This window comes from Drosophila ananassae, assembly GCF_017639315.1.
Source record: "Drosophila ananassae strain 14024-0371.13 chromosome Y unlocalized genomic scaffold, ASM1763931v2 tig00000221, whole genome shotgun sequence".
NCBI classification, from domain to species: Eukaryota; Metazoa; Arthropoda; class Insecta; order Diptera; family Drosophilidae; genus Drosophila; species Drosophila ananassae.
The window spans coordinates 74,489-100,911 of NW_025319103.1; the positions used below are offsets into that span (position 1 = coordinate 74,489).

A 26,423-nucleotide genomic window follows, 5' to 3' on the forward strand; every position below is an offset into this window, starting at 1 on the left:
TCTGCGGGAGAATGGGAAGGAGGGGTCTAGGGATATTTGTGCCCTACGGGTTGAAGGCCAAGTGCTTATAACCTGGAAGGACTGTGTGGAATGCCTTTTGTCCGAATTCTTTCCTAGGGAGGATCGGCAGCACTCAATGCCTGATGCGGTGGGTGATGCCGAAGCTTCGTTCTGGGAAAGCGCCTGGTTTGGATGGGTTTACGGGGGAAATTTGTAAAAGTGTCTGGAAGTCCATTCCAGATCACTTATACGAATTAAATTCCGAGTGCATGAAAGTGCACAAGGGTGAGTGCGCTCCTAAAGTCACTCGATAGGGACCGGAGAAATTCGCGTTCCTTTCGGGGCATCAGTCTCGTTTCAGTTCTTGCAAAAGTTCTAGAGAGAGTGCTGGTGGAACGGCTTGCAAAAGTTCTAGGAGAGTGTGTGGGAGCCAGATGTCTGATAGGCAGTTTGGCTTCCGTGAAGGAGGAGCGTTAAGGACTCTGTGAAATCCAGCAACTCCAAGTACGTCCTCGGTGTGTTTGTAAATTTCAAGGGGGCTTTCGATTACCTAAGTTGAGCCAGTGTGATTCAGAGGGTGAACGAATGTGGGTGCCGGGACGTAGCTCTTTGGAAGAGCTATTTCTCGGGACGAAATGCATGTGTGGTGGGAGTGAATGAGGTTGTTTGGAAGAATGTGGCTCGTGGTTGCCCACAGGGTTCCATCTGTGGTCCATTTATATGGAACCATCTGGGGGGAAAAAGGTGGTCTTTTTGTTGCTTGCGCAAGAAGCGGATCACCGGCGTGGTACGATGCAGTCTTGGATGTTAGGGGCAGAATAAAAATTTTAGGTGTGCAACGGATGATTTTGTTGGGGTGTATGCCTGTGTGTCGCACTGTCTCTACTGTCTCAACTGTCCACTGTCTCAAGCCCTTGACTTGAAGATACGGCGTACAGACTGCCATTGCAGCAGGATGAATGGCTGTTTCGTGAAATGTCTGGGGGGAACGTGGAGAGTTTAGGGCCAAGTGAATGGAAGTCTATGTTGCGTGAATGTGTCCTGTCGGACTGGCAAGCCCGATGGGATAATAGTGAGAATGGGCGGGCTACTTACGAGTTCATTCCAGATGTCTCGTTTGTTGTCGATCGACCGGACTTTGGTTTTAACCTTAGTGCCGGATTCTTGCATAGGCGGCACCTGGCAGACAGTCCGGAATGCCGGTGTGGCTCTCGGCTGGAGACCTGGAGTGAGTCTCCGTTGTATGATGATCTTCGAGATCTGGGCGGGTTGGGTGTGGTTCAGGCTGGGGGGTACTTTGACTTTAGTCAAGTGCTCTCCACGAGCGATAGGGTTAATAGGTTGAATGTGTTTGCGAGAGCCGAGTGAATAGGTGTGTGTAAAAGTTCGCCGGGTTTTCGCCCGCCGCCGGGGTGACCAGTCCAAACTGGGAGTGCTTCGTTTAGTTGCACCACGGGAGCCAGAGCCCACGGAACTTGTTCCGTCCTGGCTATTGTTGAGGCCCCTTAGGGAGCTAAGTGGCGGTTGTGGTTTAACACCTGAATGCGGGTAGAGCCCTTAGGCTCGACGTGGAGTTGCGTTATACAATCGGGTGCCGTGATCCGATAGATAGGAAGAGGTTTTAGATAGGCCTCCATCCTTAACCGAGGATTAAGTCATGACCGAACAGATAGACTTACATTCGGTATCCGGCGGAACATGGTTCCCATATCCCACGCCCAAGGGGGCCGCGAGATAAAGCCAAGTGGCAGGTGCTCACGTTAAACATATCTGACTTTTATGCCCCCATTCGACCCATTTCTCCTTTTCCGTTCTTTCTAAACACAGCAGCGCTGGCCCGTCCGACGCTGCCTTGCTAGCTTGCTTGTAAAAGTTGGTAGTGGTGGAGCGGCGTTTCATGAAGCCATGCTGGCACGGAGTTATTATTGAACTACATAGGTGTTGCAAATGTGGAGTGATAAGCTATTCAAAAAGCTTTGGAATTGTTGACAAGTTAGAGACGCCTCTATAATTTGCAGTGTCGGATTTTTTCCCTTTTTTATGTAGCGAAATAATGAAAAATTCCTTCCACATAAGGGGAAAGATCGAAGTTTCCAGCGATAGACTAAAGATTTTAACGAGAGGTTTGCACAGAGCCACGGCGCAGTTCTTCATAACACAGCCTGGTAATCCATCAGGGTCTGGCGAATGCACGGGCTTGACCTTAAAAAGATCCGGTAACACGCCGAGACTTCGCCAACCACACAAATTATTATTACTTTGCACTAGGTTAGAACTTTGTAATTTTTCTTTTTCTTTTAATTGCAACTGCTTCACAAGTTGTCTTAGTACACTAGTTTTTTTTTCCTCTGGTTCTTAGACCTTTTTTCCCTTTTTCTTGGGTTTAGGTCAAGGTACCTTTCTGGACGGTGTCCCGATGGGAAAAGAAAGGGCTTTTAGCCGAGAGCTACTAGTAACCCAGTGCCCGCTATTCGGGAGATTTTAACGAGTTTACCCGGTTCTAAATTTCTCCACCCATTTCTCTCGCTGGGGAGCAGCGCTGCCACTAAAAACTAGCCGTTTCTTTGCGACAGTTTGACAATAAGTCGCTCCAAAACCTCCCAAGCAAAACTATTTGCTACAAGCCTTTTACAAATGCGAAATCGAATTTCGCGCTTAAGCAGCTCTACTCTGCTCTTCCAGAGTAAATGTAATGTTTTTCAAAACAGTACCAAATACAAAGTATTCCACGGCAGCAAACTTCTTCGTTGGGATGACTTCTGAGTGCCATACTTAAAAAAGCACACTTTTTTCTACTGACATTGTTCCTAAAAAGTACCATAGTTTGAAGGCTAGCAGGTAATAGCAGTTGATATTACACATTTTGGACGGCACTGATTCACACTTTTGGCTAATAAAAGAGTTAGACTGAATCCACTTGAATCCGGTAAGTTCTACTCCACGAAAGACAGGTGTACGCTAATCCGGGATAGTTGTTAATACACTGAATTACCACTACGTTTTATGAGCTACACATTTATAGACCGGTCACAAACATTGACTTTTTTTAAATACATATCTTGAAGATAATAAAAAGCCAAACTTTTAACAAATTCACTTAAAATTGTCAATTTTCGAGGAACTCAAATTCAACACGCGCAAAAAGAAAAAATTGTGAAAAGCTCTTTGCAAAATCATATGGTGTGTTTGACCGCTCACAGCTGATGATCAGCTAATCGTAGAGCTTTTAAAAAGCTTTTAAAAATCTAATCAAAGTATTTGCTATTGATATGTGAAAAAATATTAAATGTTTTTTAAGTTTGAAAATTTGAATTAAATGCCGCTAGCGGGACCAAATCGGCCACTGTGCTGCGTCTCGAGATAAGACGGCATTCAGTTCCTGGCAGACCGCTTTACCAATTCAAGGTAATGCCGTTCGGACTGTGTAACGGTACCAGTACCATGTCAAGGCTAATGGACAAGGTCATTCCTGCAAATCTTCGAAATGAGGTTTTCATCTTCTTAGATGACCTCTTAGTGGTTTCATCCAGTTTCGAGAGACATATGGACGTATTATGTGAAATATCGCTGCTGCAGCAGTCCTAACTTTTCTAAACCTTTTGCTATAGCCTTTATAGCAAAAGGTATAGCCTTTTGCCTTTAGCGCTTAGAAATATTAGAGCATACGTGGAAGGGCATGAATTTAAGATCATAACGGATCACGCGTCCTTAAAGTGGCTCCTTAAGTGGCTGTCTAACACGAACCTTAGTACTCGTTTAGCTCGGTGGGCATTATCTTTACAAAGATATCGGTTTACCACAGAGCACCGAAAGGGTTCGCAGAACGTTTTGTCCTGGTTAAACGAAAATGAAATAGCTGCAATCGACCTGCGTGAGGGATTATTGGTTGACATAAAATCGGACTGTTTCCAATCCCAGAAGTATGTGGATTTACTGAAGCTGGTGAAGGAAAACTGATCTAAAGGTGGAAGATGGGTATCTCTACCGTAAAGCAGAACATCTCAGGGTGTTCAGGTCCACGATGAGTATGCCTGGAAATTATGGGTTCCGAAGACCTTAGTTCCCTTGCTTCTCATGGAGGCATTCATAAAACGATTAAAAGAATTCGGAGGTATTATTTCTGGCCTGGTTTAGTAACTGACGTCAAAGCCTACATTAATTCCAGTGATGTATGTAAGACCACAGAGGCACCTAGTCACACCTTAAGATCGCCTATGGGAAAAGCCCCTATAAAACTCTAAGTTTTTTCAACGGTTTTACATAGATTTCCTGGGTCCTTATCCCCGGTCAAGAAGTGAGCATATTGGAATTTTTATCGTCCTTGATCATTTTTCTAAATACGTATTTTTGAGACCAATTCGAAAGATCAACGCAGAAGTGGTGATTAAATATATCGAAAGCGATTTATTTATGTCGTTTGGGGTACCTGAGACGATTGTGTCCGACAATGCCTCGCAATTCCGCATTTCGTAGGTTGACCGACAAATATGAGATCAGTCACTCCTTTACGGCAGTTCATTCGCCTCAGGCCAACGCTTCCGAAAGGGTTAATCGTTTAGTCATTTCAGGAATCTGATCCTATTTGCGACCAGATCAAAAGGACTGGTACGAATACATCAATCATATAAGTTGCGCTTTACGTTCCTCGGTGCATTCAAGTATAGGGACTTCTCCTTACTACATGGCCTTCGGTCAACATATGATTACATCTGGATCGACGTATGCACTGCTCAGAAAATTAAATTTACTGGATGATCGTTCTCTTATGCTAAATAGATCCGACTCTTTTGAAATTTTTCGACAACAGGCTTCAAGCCACATGTTAAAGGCGTACAAGGAAAATGTCAAAAGATATAACCTACGTGCTAGGCAAGTTGATTTTAAAGAAGGGCAAGAAGTTTATAGGCGGAACTTTAGACAAAGCTGTTTTCAGACCGGGTATAACTCTAAATTTGGACCCGCTTTCGTAAAGGCAAGTTCGCAAGAAAGTAGGGAACTCGTATTACGAGCTTGAAGACTTACAAGGGCATTTAATAGGGAGTTATCACGCTAAAACATTCGTCAAAAGCGTCTTTTCAGCTTGGTTTTCAGTCTAGGGTACGCTGGATATACCCTAGCCTGAATTTAGCGGGGGAGCTTTGTAGCGGTGGTCTGAAGGGACTTTAAAAGAAACCGAAAATTTGAACAAGATAGGTAAAAGATGACTTCAATATTTGAATCGAGTAGCCGTTAAATTAAACTCATTTCAGCGTTTAAAGTGGACAGATTACGTTCTGATATTTTGGGACGCTTAGATTTTAACAATAGGTGGCGCTAGAAAACTTAGTTATTACAGGTTAAGCTCAGCTGGAGATTAGACTACCCTGATGGGGTATTGATCAGGGAAGATTAGCGGGTTGTTCTAAAATATGGAGGATAAAAGCTCGGAGGCGTGCAGTTTCGCTCTCTTTTCTTGTGTGCGCAGTCGTAAGTGACAGTCGAGTCTACGCTTATTAAAAATCGGGTTCTAACCTCGTGGGAAAATAAAGTGCTGAAAGGTGAAAAATAGTGAAAAGGAAATTTTACAAGGGCCAGGAGCATTTTCTGCGAGCAACCCGGACTGCTGCATTTAGTGGCAGATATGCCGTTTGGCCAGCCGCCAAATTCAACCTTGTTTAAAGGGGCCGGATCTGCGGGTATGTAACCATGTGAACAGTGCGGATCGGTGCTCCTAACTCAGGGGTAATAATTTTTTTTTAGTTCGGCCCTCTTAATCCCAAGTTATAAATCAAAAATAAATCAAAATTGAGGGACTAACAGAATAGGCCCGATGAGATGAGTTCACGTCGCATCCGAAACCCTTGTATATCTTCCCGAGCTTTGGCCCTGTCGCGGCAACGAAATATATATTTAATTTAGTGGGTTGGTCATGAGCCCTGGATGGACGCCTTGCCGCCACAATCGCGCCGCAGTAACTTGGCCCCATTACTAGCTCGGATCCTGTTATTCCTGGCATATACATATATTTTTTTGCCAGTTCAAAAATTGGAATTTGCATAATAATCACGTGTCCCTAACCTAATTTGATTTCCTCTTAAGCGTAGAAACGAATTTGTATAAATATTTCTTTACTTATTTAAGTCCGAATTAGTTTCGATTCAAAACTATCAGCATCATGTTTTCGATTTTTTTAGTTATAAGTTTATCTAACCTAAATTTCTCTCAGGGTATATAAATGCCCGTATGCAAGCTTAAAGCTTTTATATGCAAGAACTAATTTTGGGGATATGGCCGCTTCTAGGTCAATTACAGCTTTCAGCTGGATCAGGAGTAAATACTGTGAGTCATTTTGTGCATGCTTTTTACAATATCCTAAATTCTTCCCTGATTGGAAAAATTTTCTTTTAATAATTTTTATAATACTCTGCCAAATAATGTAGCATCCCTGGGTCGTCAATGAATTTAAAAAAAAAAGAAATAACGTAAATTTATTGCAAAGCTTTACGCTTGAACTAAAAGTAAATTATTTAGCATTCAAATTGCGTTTAATGAAATATCTAAGCCTCTTCAAGGTGTAACTTTCTAATGCCGAAGCAATGTTTGTGTACTTTAAGATAACTTTTGCAAATCTTTTCTCGAATCTTTTACACATTAGCAAGTCAGAAGAAAACTTAATCGAGGACAATATGAAGAATTTTCTACTTTTTTATATAAATTGCTTTGTTAAATTTATCGGAGTATTTTATTACATTTATCATTATGTTAGTATGTAAATTTATCTAAAAAAATTAAACTCTTTTAATCTTGAATCATGAAAATTAACTAAACCTTATTCATCTGAACTCATCTAATGACCTAGCGGTCGTAGGATAAAGGGGCCATCAATTTTCATTTGCAATTTTCCGTTTCAATTTTCAAATTTAATTTTCAATTTTAATGTGCAATTTCAATTTTCAATTTAAAGTTTCAATTTCAATTTTCAAATTCAATTTTTACTTCGAATTTTCAATTTAAATTTTCAAATTCAATTAAAAAAAAACGAATTACGAAATATTATAAGATTAACAACAGTGGAGAAGCCGAATTTTTTTTTAACTTCTGAGAATTTAACGCTTGCTACGCTGAGAATTTAACAGGCAAGCTAGCACGGCGGCGTCGGACGGGCCAGCGCGGCTGTGTTTAGAAAATACGGAAGAAAAGAAATGCGTCGAGTGCAGACGGCATGCGGGGGCAGCAGCAGGGGCAGAGGAACCAGCAAGGCGGCGCGCACAGAAGAAAGAGAAAGAGTAATCACCGTGGAACGTAACGGTCGAACGTCATAGAAGAGAGCGGGGACGGCGGGGAACGAAGCGGTCCGCGACTGGGCAGCTATGTTTAGAAAGTGCAGAAACGCAGAAATGCATTGGGAATGCCCAAAGGGGGGATCGCGGGGGTATGCGGACAAAGTCCGGTGACCTCCATAACAATGAGATAAGAGCAATAACAATATGAATCGGAGGCCCAACGGGCAAACGGGGGGCAAATAAAGAAAGAAGAGGAGCAAAGGATTAACGGCAGGAAGCGAGATTTGCAAGGATTAACTGGCGCCTCAGGCACTATATAAGGAGGGCTCCTGAAGCAAATCGAGACCGAGTCTTCTAGGGAAGCTTAAAGAATTGAGTGAAAGACCCCCCTGGGTAAGTCTGACATTCAAGCGGGAAAGTTTCCTTGAGGAATTAGGAGTATAGGCTGAAGGATCTGCGATTAGTAGCTTAAGGACCCCCTGTAGGGGTCCGGCGGCGGTAAGCGAATCAGCCAAACAGTAAAAGTCAGGAGCAAGTGGGAAAAGGATCAAGGATCCGCGGCGGAACTAAAGCCCAAGAGTAAAACGAGTCGGGTTTGGTTATTTCCGGACACGACAGGTATCCTGGTGTCATAGCGATAGAGAGGGATCGGCCTGGCGTACGCCTTGTTGATTCCTGACCGATAAGACCAGGTGTGATCCTGTAAAGCACAGGGTAGCCAGCTCGGTAACTCAAGCCCAACAATGAAACCAAACACCTCGGAAAAGTCAAGAGAATCCTGATCCAGGATTCTCCTGATCCTGATCCGTATCAGCTGCAGTTAAAGGAGATGTGACGCTGAGTCTAGGAGTAACCCAGCTTCTCATGGACCATGCTATTGGTAATGATCGATCGGTATTCAAAATGGACAGAAATGGTCCCAACGCGGAAATCCACAACGGAGACGCTGCAGAAGGCAATTCGCGAAGGATCGTAGCGAGATACCAGTTTACCAGAAGGAGTTTCAAAAAAATTCTCGAGGAGCTCGGAGCTCGTTTACGCCGCAGGAAAACCCTACAGAAAGGGCATACAGGACGGATAAGATAATGATTGCCTAGTTTGCAGGCAATGACCAAAGGACATGGGACAAACACTGGCCAGAATTAATGCTGGCAATGAACTCAAGCGTGTCAGACTCCACGGGATACTCGCCATGCTTCGTAACCCAAGGCAGAGAGCCAAAAATGCCAAAAGCAATATATGATAAAGGGGCATTGGGGACGGGAGCAGCACAAGTCACTCCCTCAGAGAATGCAGGAAGTGTTCGAATTGGTGCGCAGGAACAAGCTTGGCATTACAATCTGAGGAGGCGGGAGTGGAGCCCGAAGATCGGCGTCACCATGTGGGTAAAGGAGCACCATTTGTCCAAAGCAATCGAAGGTTTTGCGGCGAAGTAAGCGCCAAAGTACGACGGGCCGTATTCAGAGGTGAACTTTGTGTCGCCAGTAATTGCTGTGCTACGTCACGCTGTCTCAAGGAGTCGGTGCAGGCATAAACCAAAATAAATAAATATAAAAAAAAGAATTCGGAATCAAAGCTAATTAAAAAAAAAATATAAATGTAAACAAAAACAGAAACACAGAAAAAAAAACAAAAAAATGAAAAATAATATCAAAACAAAAAAATAAACTTAGGATAAATAAATAAATAAATTTAGGAGGCCAAAGAAACAAAAAACAAAAAAAAAATTAAAAAATTATTTTAAAAGAAAGCAAAAAAAAAAATTAAAAAAAAACAAAAAGAAAACATATATACACATATATTATTATAAAAATGTATACTAGGGAAATATAATGATTAGGAATTCAACATATTATATATATTTTTTTTCATACTTTAATCTTTTATTTGTGGGATCTTCTCTTATTAAGAGACTAACAACAATTTTAAAAATCTTTATCTAATACATAATTAGTTTATCTTTGTAAACATCTATACTATGGGGCCTTCGATGTCAACGGGCTGGAAGGTCATTTCTTCTTAATCGGAATTGTTGACTAACTTGGTTTAGCGATCTGGCTAGAGGATTTTGGTGCGTGGAGAGTTTCCTTTTGTAGTTATCCTGGAGTTGAGAAATTTCGGTTTTGATGAGAGGTATACCTAGGTCTTTATGGATATCTTCATTGCGAATATACCATGGAGCTCCTGTGATGGTTCTGAGCACTTAAGACTGTGCACTTTGGTCCTCTTTTGCAGTCCTCTGGATTTATGTCTTAATTGGTCCCGTTTCGCTTCAATATGTTTTTTCCATGTAAGACGCCTGTCCTGGTCGACGCCGAGATATGTGACCTGAATTCCAATTGGTTTTGTTAATAAATAAGTAATACAATTAAGTATTAACCAGAAACCCTCAATGAATAAATAAAACACACAATTAAGATTTTATAAACCACACGCTCTCTATGCCAGAAACGAAGTGAAGTAAAATGTCAAGAGGACAAGATATCAACAAATAGGCGAGAAACAAGGAACACATTTTTAGCGTGTATACACTTGCTACATCCTTAAATTCAAGTGAATATATAGCATAACTGTCTATGTTACTTTTGCATATTTGAATACGCAAATTTCAATACGTCGCCTCATCTCAACTTCGATTCTTGACATGAGTTTGTGCTTTAATTTTAATTAATATCTTCATTTCTTTAAAATCTTCATATTTTCATTTAATTCTGGGGATGCATTAGGTCCAGCATTTGCTGCAAGAGTTGGGGAAACCCAGTAAAAACCCAACTAGACCAAAAAAAAAATATTAACATAAGTTTTAGATAAATGGAATTAAACAGTGCATAAACTTAATTCAATTAATTGAGATTATTAAGATTGAGATTAAATATATAAACTTAAATTAATGACAAGAACTCTATGAGATCCATTTAAAAATAAACAAGTGTATGAATTCAATTCAATTTCATAAGACTTAGTAGGTATGAAAAAATTGGAATTCATAACAAAAAAAAAACTTTTTTTTTTGTTGATTTACTCAGCAAGTCCCAGCTGGCTTCGCAGGGAAATAAACCGTGCAGTTGGTAATGGCTTCGTCAGTATATCGTCTTGTTGCAGATCTGTGGGAATACACTTTACACAAATTAGTTTTCTTTCAATTTGCTCTCTTGTAAAATGATATTTAATGTCTATGTGCTTTGTTCTCTTATGGCAAGTAGGATTATTTGCAATACTTATACAACCCTGGTTGTTTTCAAAAATCTCTATAGGACCATTTAATTTTAGATTAATCTCATTTGTTAGTAATTTAAGCCAAAGAGCTTCTCTTACACCATCAAACAAGGCCATGTATTCAGCTTTAGTAGATGAAGCAGCAACCGACTTTTGCTTCATGGTACTCTATGAAATCAAACAATTTTCAAACATTTTAAATAAATACCCAGTTGTACTTCTTCTGTCAGTTTCATTTCCATCCCAATCGGAATCTACATATCCTGTAAGAATACTATTAAAATTAGTTTCTTTCTTGAATCTCAGGTTGAGATTAACAGTTCCCTTCAGATATCTAAGAACTCTCTTAAGGCATTACCATAGTTCCTTATCTTTGTTGTTTGCATTCCTGCTTAGAAAACTTATTGAAGTACTTAAGTCAGGCCTTGTACATAACATTATGTACATCAAACAACCAACCAAATTTCTACATGGTGCATCACATAGTTCTTCCGATTGCAGAGCCGTATAGTCCAACTTACTTGGGAGGGGAGTACTAACTGAATTTAAATTTTCTCAATACTCTTTTAATATATGCTGATTGACTAAGATAAATCTCTCCATCAGATCTGTAAATTTTTATGCCAATAAAGTGTCTAATTTCCCGTAAGTCGGTCATTTGAAACTTATCATTAAGATAAGATTTAAATTTTGACATTGTATCTGATTAATTTGTTGCAATTACTATATTATCCACATATAACAGGATATAACAGGGTACACTGCTGGCCAAAATAATAAGTACATGCTCAAAACATTTCTTCTATGTCACGTAAATTTTTTTTTATTACCGTAACGAACCAATTCTAATTTCTTTTAGTTTTCTGGCATTATGCCATTGATTATAAAAATACTTAACGTAAGAATATTTCACGAAATCTGTAGAATTTATTGTCGATTAAACCTAAAAGACATAAAAAAGGGTTGGTCAAAAAAATAAGTACAGCAATTCTTCAAAGTCTCTGACTTAAAAATAAAAAACATTTTCTATATTTTTTTTTTTTTATAGTAATCTTATGCTAATACCCAGTATATCCCCCCTTAATTTATATAACTTTTGTTATCCGTTTCGGCATGCTGGGCATTTAATTTACGGCACGTCTCCAAAGGACTCTCGTACCTTGTCTTTGCTGCACTTCTTCTTTATTTTGAAATGTGTTTGTGCCAATCCGACGATTAAGCTCTCCCCATAGGTTTTCTATTGGTTTTAAGTCTGCAGTTTGACTTGGCCACTTCATAATGTCCACCTTGTTTTTGGTGATCCAAGCCTTAACCAGCTTTGATGTGTGTTTTGGGTCGTTGTCCTGTAGAAAGACCTATCTCAAGGGCATGTATTCCTCAGCATTATGTCAGACAATATATTTTTATACCCAAATCGGGTCATAGTATCGTTAATTCGATGAATCGGGACGACTCCATGCCAAGAAAAACAGTTCCAAATCATAATGTTTCCGCTTCCGTGTTTAACGGTCTATTTCGAGAACCGCGCGTCGAATTCTTTGCCTTTGGGTCGTCGTACATTCTTTCTGGAGTCGTTACCAAATAGATTTATTTTTGTTTCGTCACTCCGTAGGACATTATTCCACTTTTTGGAACCCTCTGGTCCAGATCATGCCAAATGATTTTGTGGCTAACTGTTTCCTCATCTTTAAATTATTCCCTCGAAGGAGAGGAACTTTTCTGGCTATGCGTCCTTGTAAGCCAGCATTAGTAAGTCTACGACGAACTGATCTAGACGATATTTCGTGGTCAATATGAGCAGCAATGAATGAGCAGCAAAGACTTAGGATTTGGGTGTCGGTCGTTTAACAGGATTTCTTCTTCCGACCTCGAGTTTCGAATTGAACCTTGAATTTTAGGGCATTCTGGACCAAACATAATGACTGCCCAAGTCTTTTAGCGATTTCCCGAAGACTTTATCTTTCTTTTTGCAGAATTAAAACAGTTTTTCTTTTTTTTCTGTAGTAAAATTCTTTTTTTTTGCCCAACTGTAGAATTTTTTTTCCTAGGAGGATATATGTTGGCTAGGAAATAATAAATACCAACATATCTTAACTCGAATCTAGCTTTAATCCTTTAAAATTTATCAAATACAAAGGTGAACTTATTATTTTGACCAGACCAAAATCGCCCACTCAGCAGTAAATTAAGCTTAGTATTGAATACACGATGTTCCCATATTTCATTCTTGTTTTAGGAGTTGCGTAACATTGTAACTTATCAATATAAAAAAATTAGCGGGTATGCATTGCATAGAAGTCGAGTTATATCGAAACAAATAAACACTATATCTGTGTACTTATTATTTTGGCCAGCAGTGTATATTTCTCGAAAAATCCTCCCTTATCCAAAATATAAATACACCTATCAACTCCAACAGTTTTGCAATCCAACATCCTTCAATATACTTTCAAACACTTCGAACCAACATCTAGCAGCTTGCTTAAGGCCATATATAGCTTTGTTTAAGCTTATACACTTTCTTCTCATAAGAATGATTCAGGCTTTTTGGAGCGTTCATGTAGATTTCATCCTTTAAAGTTCCATTTAAAAATGCAGTTTTTACATGCATATAATGAATCATTAAATCATGTTGATTTAAAAGTGCCAACAAATCAGTAATATACTCATATACTCTTGAGTTTACTTTTAATTCTTTCACTGCGTCTGATTTCTTCTTCCTTTTTATTTTCTTTTAATTTATCACCAGTTTCAACGACTGGATCGGCATTCTCAAGATATGTGGAATTTTCATTGAGTTGCTCACTTAACTCAGAATCACACGATTCATTATTTTCCACCAAAGGAAAATCCAACTCTTTATTCTCTTTAGTTAAAGATTCATTATTTTGTTCAACAATATTACTTTGAACATCCAAATCTTTTTTGTACTTTATTCAATGCATATACAGTCGAACCAAAAATCTTCAGATATTTTAACATTGTCTTTTTGTTATGCCACATCTCAAATGGTGTTGTTTATCTTTCTGTTTCCCCTTTCTGTGGGGATCTGTTAATTAAATAGGTTGATGTTAAAACAGCCTCACCCCAAAAATGTTTATTAAGTTTAGCACCATTGATCATAGTTCGAGCCTTTTCGGTGATAGTTCGTATCATCCGTTCTGATTCACCATTCAACTCTGGAGTATGAGGAACCGTTAAATGATAGCTGATGCCTTTTTCAACACAGAAACCACGCATTTCACCAGAAAGATATTCCCTTCCATTCCTCTTCGCTACAAAATCCTTGAAACAGAAAAGCACATCCGACTTATAAGTTATTAAATAGGTTACACAGTAAGGTGTATACTGATCAATAAAAACTACATAGTAGTTCTTATTATCAATGGTAGTGGGTGTTATTGGGCCACAAACATCGGAATGGACAACAAACAAAGGTCGTGTAATATTTTCCTTATTTTTAAATTTTTGAAACTTTAATCTAGATTGCTTGCCATTTATAAAAGTCTCGCGTTATTCATGATTTAAATCAATATTTCTTAAAATATTAGTATCTGGAAAAAGACTACTTCGCTTTATTTCTAAAAATTTTCCTACGCTTATGTGACCTAATCTTTCATGCCATAATCGATACTCAGCACTATTTGAAATTTTAGACTTGGACCCAAATTTGATTAGATTAATTTGATTAGAGATTGACGCTGCCAAGCTCGACATCTGATTTTCTAAGGCCCCTGCTGTTATTTGGTATACCCGCTTCGCGTATGGTTCGCCCTTTCGTGATTCTGCATGGTATTCCGAGCTACCCTGGGAATGGTGGTGGCAACTCGCTTATTTCGAGAGCCCTGCCTGGTCTGAGGACTTGTACGCGGAACGGTGCCTGTACGCGGACTATTGTCAGACGATGGCACTACCTCGATCAACTGTCGGGCCTCACCTGCTTCAGGATTCTCTAATTCGCTTCTACTACATGCTCTTCTGCAGAGTGGACAAGTGGCGTTGGTTTCAAGCCAAGTTGTGAGACACCTCAAATGGAATTGATGCCTACATGTGGTTATTGTCCATTCTGCTTCCTCATTAGCTTCATTGCAAATGGTGCAAGTATGAGATTCCCTGGGCTGTGACAATGCAGGGATATTTTCGAGACTTCGTCTAACCGCCATGACATTGAACGATTATTATAATTGTTACATTAAATTTGCTTTAATGTAAAATTACTACTGGAGTTACGTAATTAAAATATATATGTATGGGTACTGTTGATCGATAAAGGTAAATTATCAATTTTCATTATCAAATTATTATACCCTTGCAGAGGGTATTATAATTTTGGTCAAAAGTGTGCAACGCAGTGAAGGAGACACCTCCGACCCTGTAAAGTATATATATTCTTGATCAGGATCACCTCCTGAGTCGATATAAGCATATCCGTCTGTCTGTTTCTACGCTGTTTCTGTTTCTAGTACCAAGTCCCATCTTTCTAACTTAAAAAACACCAAAGTTATGCCAATTCCGATCGTTCTATGACAGCTATAGGATGTAGTCGGCCGATCCTCTTGAAATTTTATACATAAGATATTTTGGTCAAATATAAAATGTGTGGAAAGTCCCAACCCTCTAACTTAAAAAACACAAAGTTATGGCATTTCCGATCAATCAGTTATATGGCAGCTATAGGATATAGTCGACCGATCCCGGCCGTTCCGACTTATATACTACTTGCAAGGGAAAAAAGGATGTGTGCAAAGTTTCGACTCGATAGCTCCAAAACTGAGAGACTAGTTTGCGTAGAAACCGACAGACAGACAGACAGACAGACAGACAGACGGACAGACGGACATGCTCATATCGACTCAGGAGGTGATCCTGATCAAGAATATATCTTGATCAGGATCCTTTATAGGGTCGGACCTTTATAGGGTCGGAGATGTCTCCTTCACTGCGTTGCAAACCAAAATTATAATACCAGGTATAAATCTGCAAGGGTATAAAAAAAAAAGCCTAATCAAAAAAAAAAAGAAATTAAAGAATTGACTTTGGATGAAGAAAAAAAAAATACTATTCGGGGTAAGAAAAGGTTAAAGGAAAGGGCATTGCGAACAAAAAAAAAACAAATTCCTTGGCTAAGATCGATGTTTGAGGTGGCTAACTGTTGTTAAACTGCATAGATGGCGAGATTCCTCCCGGTGCCCAAACAAAAGATCTAGTACAAATTCATTTTAGTTAACGTTATAATTCAGGAAAATCTCTTATAAAATAAATTAACATATGGGGTTTGCATTAACCATAAAAAAGATATTTTCGATGATAATTAATATTAATATGGCCGTAATTATAACAATTCAATAGTAAAGATAATAATAATTTAAGATAATAATTCAGGTTTGGTGCTTAAAAAAGTAATTTTTTAAATGGGATTGCTTAGAATTAATAATTCAAGACTTTTCAACAAAAAATGATTTCGCATTTCACCAGAAAGATATTCCCTTCCATTCCTCTTCGCTACAAAGTCCTTGAAACAGAAAAGCACATCCGACTTATAAGTTATTAAATAGGTTACACAGTCAGGTGTATACTGATCAATAAAAACTACATAGTAGTTCTTATTATCAATGGTAGTGGGTGTTATTGGGCCACAAACATCGGAATGGACAACAAACAAAGGTCGTGTAATATTTTCCTTATTTTTAAATTTTTGAAACTTTAATCTAGATTGCTTGCCATTTATACAAGTCTCGCATAATTCATGATTTAGATCAATATTTCTTAAAATATTAGTATCTTCAAAAAGACTATTTCTCTTTATTTCTAAAAATTTTCCTACGCCTATGTGACCTAATTTTTCATGCCATAATCGATATTCAGCACTATTTGAAATTTCAGACTTGGACCCGAATTTAAATTTGCCATTGTGGCACTTATTTGATTAGAGATTGACGCTGCCAAGCTCGACATCTGATTTTCTAAGGCCCCTGCTATTATTTGGTATACCCGCTCTTCTGAGACGCCGTTGCCAGCCGAAGAACTTCGCATATGGTTCGCCCTTTCGTGATTCTGCATGGTATTCCGAGTTGCCCTGGGAATGGTGGTGGCAACTCGCTTATTACGAGAGCCCTGCCTGGTCTGAGGACTTGTACGCGGAACGGTGCCTGTACGCGGACTATTGCCAGACGATGGCACTACCTCGATCAACTGTCGGGCCTCACCTGTTTCAGGATTCTCTAATTCGCTTTTACTACATGCTCTTCTGCAGAGTGGACAAGTGGCGTTGGTTTCAAGCCAAGTTGTGAGACATCTCAAATGGAATTGATGCCTACTTGTGGTTATTGTCCATTCTGCTTCCTCATTAGCTTCATTGCAAATGGTGCAAGTATGAGATTCCCTGGGCTGTGACAATGCAGGGATATTTTCGAGACTTCGTCTAACCGCCATGACATTGAACGATTATTATAATTGTTACATTAAATTTGCTTAATAATTTTAGTGGGGTAATGGATGTTTTGTTACGTAATGAAAATATATATGTATGGGTACTGTCGATCGATAAAGGTAAATTATCAATTTTCATTCTCAAATTATTATACCCTTGCAGAGGGTATTATAATTTTGGTCAAAAGTGTGCAACGCAGTGAAGGAGACATCTCCGACCCTGTAAAGTATATATATTCTTGATCAGGATCACCTCCTGAGTCGATATAAGCATGTCCGTCTGTCCGTCTGTCTGTTTCTACGCAAACTAGTCTCTCAGTTTTAGAGCCATCGAGTTGAAACTTTGCACACATCCTTCTTTTGTTTGCAGGCAGTATATAAGTCGGAACGGCCGGGATCGGCGGACTATATCCTATATCTGTCAAAGAACGATCGGAATTGGCATAACTTTGTTGATTTTTAAGTAAGAAGGATGGGACTTGGTACAGATTCCATTTTTGAAAAAATAATCTGAATTGCCGAATTTTTTAAGGATCGGCCAACTATATCCTATAGGCCATATGACTGAACGATCGGAAATGGCACAACTTTAACTGTAAGGGTATATCAACTTCGGCTCCGCCCGAAGTTAGCTTTGCTTTCTTGGTATTTATAAATTTGAATTGAGACTTATCCTTCAGAACGCGGGCCATAAGTTAAAAGCCTATTTATTATATTTTATTCTTCCTAGCCAAGGAACTAAAATTATTTATTTAATTTCAAATGTCTTATTTGGAGAGGGAAAAGCTCCGTTCGCCCAAAGCTTGTACCATCTCAATCCAAAAATGACCAAAAGATTCTAAAAAAATTTAAATTAAGTTCTTCCTTAAAGAGTAATCCGCTTCCAGCTTACGAAAACACAAAAAAATCTCGATTCAAGTAGAAATATAAAAATAAAACCGGAATGTAAAATTACTACTGGAGTTTCGCTTGTTTTTGAAGAGGAACAGACTTGCGAAGCCTGAGCAATCTCAATTAAAACAAGACAGGAAAGCTAACTTCGGGCGGAGCCGAAGTTGATATACCCTTGCAGTTGAGTCGCAGTCTGCTAGGTGGCGCCACGCATTTTATATTATTAGATATATAGCGGATCGTATATAGTCGGTCGATACTTATGAAATTTGGCATATTGAATTATTTTGCCCAAAGAGTAATCTGTACCAAGTCCCATCTTTCTTACTTTAAAAACACCAAAGTTATGCCAATTCCGATCGTTCTATGACAGCTATAGGATATAGTCGGCCGATCCTTATGAAATTTTATACATAAGATATTTTGGTCAAATATAAAATGTGTGGAAAGTCCCAACCCTCTAACTTAAAAAACACAAAGTTATGGCATATAGGATATAGTCGACCGATCCCGGCCGTTCCGACTTATATACTACTTGCAAGGGAAAAAAGGATGTGTGCAAAGTTTCGACTCGATAGCTCCAAAACTGAGAGACTAGTTTGCGTAGAAACCACAGGCAGACAGACAGACAGACACACAGACAGACACACAGACAGACAGACAGATAGACAGACAGACAGACGGACATGCTCATATCGACTCAGGAGGTGATCCTGATCAAGAATATATCTTGATCAGGATCCTTCATAGGGTCGGACCCTTATAGGGTCGGAGATGTCTCCTTCACTGCGTTGCACACTTTTGACCAAAATTATAATACCGGGTATAAATCTGCAAGGGTATAAAAAAAAGCCTAATCAAAAAAAAAGAAATTAAAGAATTGACTTTGGATGAAGAAAAAAAAAAAATACTATTCGGGGTAAGAAAAGGTTAAAGGAAAGGGCATTGCCAAAAAAAAAAAAACAAATTCCGTGGCAAAGATCGATGTTTGAGGTGGCTAACTGTGGTTAAACTGCATAGATGGCGAGATTCCTTCCGGTGCCCAAACAAAAGATCTAGTACAAATTCATTTTAGTTAACGTTATAATTCAGGAAAATCTCTTATAAAATAAATTAACATATGCATTAACCATAAAAAAGATATTTTCGATGATAATTAATATTAATATGGCCGTAATTATAACAATTCAATAGTAAAGATAATAATAATTAAATAATTAAAAATAATTAACTAAAGATAATAATTCAGGTTTGGTGCTTAAAAAAGTAATTTTTTAAATGGGATTGCTTAGAAATAATAATTCAAGACTTTTCAACAAAAAATGATATAAAAAATTGATAATTATGGATTTTTAGGTTTTTTTTTTTTTCATTTGGTAAACGTATTTGAAATTTTGAATTTGAAGCTATACGTTTGAAGGGTATTTGAAATTGCTGTGTTTTTGTCCTCTCTCGCGGGGATATTTAATAATGTATTTACGTGTTATTTGTAATTTTTTTATATAAAAAAAATTCATAAAAAAAATCCAAGACTCCACAGGCAGAGGGGTTGATGTTACCGGCGGAATTTCTGTTTCCTATATTCCCTGAAGCTTGGTGGTGGTGCTGGTGCTTACGTTGGATGGATGCCGGGGTTAGGCCAGGTGGTGCCTCCAAATCCACTGGCATCGAGGGTCATCCAGCAACAAAAATCCGCTAAACGGGAAAATAAACACTAAGCCAAAGCAGAGAATGGCATGGAGCTTAATATTTTCTCACACAATAATTTTTTTCTTCTAGGTTAGGTCACTGGTCTAATAATTTTTATGCACAAATTCAATGATCTGCCCGCAGCGAGATTCAGAAGAAAAGTGAAATCAGGTGGCAGATACAAAATGCCTCTTTTGGTTGTCACTTTTTGCCAGGTGCCTACGTGGGTGGGTGAATTCCCAAAGGGGAGCAGCTGTGGTGGGGGGTGAATGTCAGTTGGGGTCAGCTGAGCCTATCGATATTTTTAAGCTGCATTGGGTCCAAGGGGTAAATTAGACCATATGTTTTTCGTTTCGTGCGCTGGTTTGAGGTTACTCGTTTTTTGCAGTGCCAAAATTTGGTGGCAGGAAATTGCCGAACCAATTTGTCCTGTATCATTGCTAGCGTGCGCCAATCGCAATGAATGGCGTTTACGCCCTTAGGAACTATTATGTCCGCGAGCTCTTCCAGCGCCACCTATCGGGCGGTAGCCGTTGCAAGTGGCAACATTATAATCTATAGTTTTTCGGCAATCTGCAAGACTGCATTTGCGTTAACGTTAAGTCTCCCACTAATCCCAGCTCTAGCGCCGGCAGGAAGCTACTGCTAAACGCACCATGCTTTCTTTCCCAAACCGCATCTTGACCTGAAAGGTTGATTAAAAAGTAGCTGTTCAAGGCTGTCCAAGAAGGAAGAGAGAAGTTGGATCCGCTTAAGTCGCAATCCGATCTTGCCCCGTGTTGATGAACGGTCACTGTAAAACTAAAAAACTGCATTAATTAACAATTCGATTTGGAAACTGGGCACACAAGAAGTTTATGTAGAGAAGAAGAAGGAACTAGAAGTGGTCGATTGCAAGTTCGGCGTGTGAGTTTTTTGCTTTGCTTTGTTAGACAGATGGCGAAATCAAGCGATTGAGCCAGCACTTATATTTCAATAAATAAAATTAATCATCACAAGGAAGTTTGGTCCTTCAGAGCCAGATTCGTTATTGTTAGTAAAGTAAAGCACCATTGCGATGGAACAACTCAAACGGCTAAAGGGAGTGAGGGGCCGTCTCAAATCCAGCCTCACCAAACTGCTACACACAGCAGAAAACTCTTCCGCATCAATCGGCGTTGACGCCGTGGAGGTACTGCTAGTCAGGCTCGACAAGGTTTGGAATGATTTCGAACTTGCCGGAGATGATCTGAGCGTGCTTGACGACGTCGAGGGCTGGGTTGATCCTGCGGATGACTACGACGAGTATGAGGCGAAGTACACAAAAGCCCGTGCGCTTTTGTTTTCCCTCAAGCGCTCACAGGAGCCGACAACACCAACAAGACATGCAGAAGGAGATTCAATAGACATTCCGACAACGACGCTATTTCTCGCTTAGTGCAGCAACAACAAGAGTTTTTCGAACGCCTAGGAGCAACTTCAACACCAACCCAGGCTGACGCCGCGGCGCCAGTAAGGGAGACAGAATTACCGAAAATACACATAAAACCGTTTGGTGGCATTTACAAGGAGTGGCCAGCCTTCAAAGCACTGTACATAAGCACTGTACATAGCAAGCAACATCTGGGTAAGATACAAAAGTACCACTATCTAAAATCGTTCCTCGTGGACGAGGCTGCAAGTTTGGTACGCCATTTGCCGATTTCTGAGACGGCATATGACAACGCTTGGGAACGCCTCAACGAGAGATACGATCGACCACGGCAAATTATTCACAACCTGTTGGACACCTTTATGGAGCTACCATCGACTAACAATGGAGAGGTATCCATATTGCGTAGCATATCAGATGGTGCAAATGAGGTCATCCGTGCATTGGACTCAATTGGCCATATGGACCGAGACTGCTGGGTTATCCATTTATTGCTGAACAAAATCGATCCAGAGTCACGCCGCAAATGGGTAGATGCAAGCCGTGCTTCAAATTCACCAAAAGTCGAAGAGTTCTTCAAGTTCCTGGATGCACGATGTGAAGAATTTGAGCTGTGTCAAAGCGATCCTGTACCGAGACAGGGTGGTAACAACAAGAAGACAAGCAGAGCCATGGTAACTGCTGCGCTGACAAAATGCGTGAATTGTAATGCGGATGGGCATCAACTGTCTAAGTGTCCTCAATTCATTGGTTTGTCTATCGACCAACGCCGTTCTTTTGTAAGGCACAAATCTCTCTGCTTTAACTGTCTCAAACCAGGTCACAGGTCATCAAACTGTAGCTCAAAGTACAACTGTCAGCAGTGTGGCAGCAGACACCACACACTCATACACACGCATGCTATGCAGACCAACGAGGGTCAAATCACATCCACGTCTTCAAGCGATCACAAGGATCCAGATACGACATCGGTGACTGCGAGTCACATGTCACAGGCACTACTCACGCCAACCCTATTGTCACATGGGCAAGTAGGACGAACATGTACTTTGCTAACTGCATTGGTACACATCCGCAACTCTCAAGGCACATACACAAACTGCCGGGTGCTACTCGACACGGGCTCGGAGTTATCATATGTATCGGAACGCTGTATTAAGGCACTGGGCCTTAGTCGGGTTCCTGGCCGGATTCTCATTTCCGGCATTTCTTCAAACAAGGCCGATACCACGAGGGGATTCAGCACACTCACGATCAAGTCTCGAGTTTCTGATCACTCGCTACAAGTAAAAGCTCATATTCTAGGAAAAATCACATCTACGCTGGCAAGGGAAAACATTGATGCATCTGCGCTTGAGATCTTCAATGGGATTCCGCTTGCAGACACGGAATTCAACTCGGCATCGCCTATAGACGTTCTACTAGGCACCGATTCTGTATGGGCTATTTTAACCGGCAACAGGAAGCTGGATGCGCAAGGCAACATAATAGCTATTTCAACAATCTTTGGATGGGTTATCACATCGATTGCGTATCAAAATCCATCAATCACCACGTCATTTTTGTCTACAGTCGATATCCATGCTACTCTACAAAGGTTTTGGGAAATCGAGGACTCACAAATCACCACTCACCATGATCCTGAAAATGTTAAGGTTGGAGAGCATTTTCAAACCACGCACTCACGCTACTCCAAGGGAAGATACACCGTAGAGCTTCCATTCAAGGATGCAGATCCACAATTCACTCTGCAGGGAGCAACCCAACGCTTTGCTTCTGTGGAGCGCCGTCTACATAGAGACGCAGATTTGCACTCACGGTATGTAAAATTCATGCAAGAGTATATTTCTCTAGGCCACATGCGCCAAATGAACCCTGACGAAATTCTCACCAACGATGGAAGGGTATTCTACATGCCACATCACCCGGTACTTGGAAAGAAACTACGAGTAGTTTTTGACGGTTCATTCCAAGATTCTTCTGGTCAATCTTTAAACGACACCCTGAACGTTGGGCCGAGCATTCAACGAAACCTGTTCGATGTATGCGTACGCTTTCGCCTACATAAATACGTTTTTACTGCGGACATCATCAAGATGTTCAGACAAATTTGGATCAACAAGCATCACCGCAACTATCAACGTATCGTTTGGAGAGAACATCCTTCAGCTCCGCTTCTACATTACCAACTCTGCACTGTAACCTATGGCACTGCGTGTGCACCATTTCTGGCTGTACGGGTTCTTGAGCAACTGGCCAGAGACTACCAACATTTGTATCCAACTGCTGCGCGCATTCTTCTTGAAGATTTCTACGTTGACGACGTTTTAACAGGAGCTGACACCGAGGAAAAGCTTCTACAATACAAACAAGAACTTATTCAACTAATGTCATGTGCTCAACTCGAGCTTGGAAAATGGATTTCCAACAGCAACCGCGTTGTCGACCCTGAGACAACAATCACAAACAATACATCATACAGTCCACTCGAAACTACGAACAAGGTTTTGGGAATTCATTGGCAACCGCACACGGACACATTGGCATACAAGGTATCTTTGCCCAGCGAGGGAAAGATTACAAAACGGCAAGTTTTATCAGACGTGTCTCGCATTTTCGACCCACTTGGATTGCTGGCTCCAGTGGTTATTCAATTCAAAATCCTGTTCCAAGAACTTTGGGTTCTCAACTTAGACTGGGACAGCCCGCTACCGCTCAGCCTGGAAGATTGGTATCTCAAATGCAAGAACGATATCAACACGCTCAATGAACTTGAGGTTCCACGCTACATTGGCAACTCTACTGACACAATTGAATTGCACGCCTTCTCGGACGCATCTATAAAAGCCTACGCCGCTGCCGTTTACAGTAGAGTCACTCTCCCTGATGGTAACATACAGGTTACTCTTATTGCTGCAAAGACTCGTGTTGCACCGCTCAAAACACAATCACTTCCACGCCTGGAATTGTGCGGCGCACTGCTACTAAGTCGACTCATCAACTCAGTCAAAGCTGCACTGAAAAACTACAACGTCACTGTTTACGCCTGGTGCGACTCTACCATTGTTTTGGCTTGGCTCTCGCACATACCTGCCAAACTAAAGACTTTCGTCGCAAACCGCACTGCCGAAATCCTCAGCATCATTCCACGAGATCACTGGCAACATGTCAAATCAGATGACAACCCTGCTGACTGCGCTTCAAGGGGCATGCTAGCTGCTGACTTAGTAAACCACAACCTATGGTGTAAGGGCCCACACTGGCTATACTCAACCGAAGCTGAATGGGTAAAAACACCTAGCACTCCTCATTCTAGTTTCATTTCAGATGAACAAGTCCAGGCTGAAGTAAAAGGTTCCGCTTTCACGACAATGAGAACATACAACACTGAAACCTCACTATTGGATGAACTGATCGACCGTGTCTCCTCGTGGCCGAAGCTACTTCGTATTCTCGCCTACGTTCTCAAGTTCATCCGACGCACTCGCAGAAAATCCAACACCGCTACGCTGACACTTGAGGAGATCCATGACGCACGGATCCTGTACCTGCGCCATGCCCAAGACGAATTCCAAGCTGACTACAAGCGACTCCTCAACCAGCAAGATTTGGGAAACAAATCAAAATTGCGCACCCTCTCACCGCAAATCGACAAACATGGACTCCTGCGAGTGGGTGGCTGCTTAGGTAACTCAGAACTGCCAGCGGATGTGCAGCATCCAATAATTATGCCCAAATCTCATCGCATAACAAAACTCATTCTGGAACATGAGCACCGGATTCACTTACATCCTGGAGTATCGGCGTTATTCGTGATCGCACGCCAACGCTACTGGGTGTTTGGCGCACGCAACCTCATTCGAAAGATCACGCATGACTGTCTAAAATGCTTTAGACAACGGCAACACACATCTCACCAATTCATGTCAGATCCGCCGTCTGTCCGGGTTCGGCAGGCATTTCCGTTTGCAAACACTGGCTGCGACTACGCCGGGCCAATCACCCTCAAGGTCCACAAGGGACGAAATCCACGCAAGGAAAAGGGTTATATCTGCCTATTTGTATGCCTAGCCACTTCTGCCTTGCATTTGGAATTGGCTACAGATCTTACAACCGACACATTCCTGGCGGCACTCAGACGATTCATCTCTCGCCGCGGAAAATGCTCGCAAATGTATAGCGACAACGGGAGAAACTTCGTCGGGGCAAAAAGGGTATTAAACGAAATGCAAACTCTTCTGAAGCCAGACGAACACAACAACACTGTACTGAAGGCCCTGGCAGACGAAGGAATCAACTGGAATTTCATTCCCCCCCATGCACCACACTGGGGTGGCAAATGGGAATCAGCTGTGCGCTCTGTCAAACTGCATCTTCATAGAGTCATTGGCAAGAATGTCCTCACCTTTGAGAAAATGCACACACTTCTCGCCCAAATAGAAGCTGTGGTCAACTCACGTCCTCTATTCTCAACTTCGGACACTGAGGTCAACTATCTGTCGCCAGCACACTTCCTGATTGGTCGTCCCTACACGACAGTACCAGAAGGCGATCTATCAAATGTACCAATCAACCGTTTGGATTATTGGCAACAGACTCAAGCTATGCTGCAAGGCTTCTCGAAACAATGGCACATGGAATATCTTACATCACTCCAGCATCGGCCAAAGTGGATGAACAAATCGGTCAACATGGCCAAAGATGACATCGTGCTCCTTAAGGATTCTCACACCCCGCCAGCAGCATGGCCTCTCGGAAGAGTCATCGAAACGTATCCAGGGAAGGATGGAATGGTCCGCGCTGTACGACTTAGGACTCCAACTGGAGAAACCACCCGTCCAATTGTGAAGCTCGCCCTATTACCAAATTCTGAAACAGTGTTTCAGGGGAGGCCGGGATGTTGATGAACGGTCACTGTAAAACTAAAAAACTGCATTAATTAACAATTCGATTTGGAAACTGGGCACACAAGAAGTTTATGTAGAGAAGAAGAAGGAACTAGAAGTGGTCGATTGCAAGTTCGGCGTGTGAGTTTTTTGCTTTGCTTTGTTAGACAGATGGCGAAATCAAGCGATTGAGCCAGCACTTATATTTCAATAAATAAAGTTAATCATCACCCCAATCCAAGTCGAGATTTACTAGCTACACGGATTTAAAGTGTAAAGTGGATAGTAGAAGCGTTCTGGCCAGATTGTGGTCATATTAAATATTGTTTTCCCAGGCCCCTAAGGGTAAGTTCGAAGAGCTGTAGAGCAAAGCGAATGAATATGCTCTCACACAAACATTTTTATCTCAGGGTAGGGAACGGTGGCTTTGAATAATCGCCGTTTACCTCTGTCACGGAGACAGAAGCAGCAAGCAGGGCAAAATTGATCCCCGCTTCAAGAAGCTCAGTCTATTTTCGGCACGGTTTCCATACAGTTCGGCGTGGGCAGAAGTCCGAGTGCGGCGAGGAGGGGAAAACTCCCCTAAAACCCCAAAAAAAGGTCTAAAGGTGTTTCTTACCGGTTTGGGACCTCTAAGAT

General features: G+C 40.9%; 1 protein-coding gene and 1 long non-coding RNA gene across 2 annotated transcripts; one reads left to right on the top strand and one right to left on the bottom strand.

Moving 5' to 3' along the window:
• Nucleotides 1–9,302: 9,302 nt before the first annotated feature.
• LOC123258264 lies at nt 9,303–9,905 on the bottom strand. The gene is made up of 3 exons (XR_006508007.1): nt 9,674–9,905; nt 9,437–9,590; nt 9,303–9,363 (listed from the first exon to the last, which is right to left on the bottom strand). It is a non-coding gene; the product is annotated as an uncharacterized LOC123258264 (long non-coding RNA).
• Nucleotides 9,906–20,544: 10,639 nt separating this feature from the next.
• LOC123258267 lies at nt 20,545–25,802 on the top strand. Its single transcript, XM_044718137.1, has 2 exons — nt 20,545–20,797; nt 20,905–25,802. Exons 1-2 carry the CDS (start codon nt 20,545–20,547, stop codon nt 25,800–25,802), a joined length of 5,151 nt encoding a protein of 1,716 aa, XP_044574072.1.
• Nucleotides 25,803–26,423: the final 621 nt, after the last annotated feature.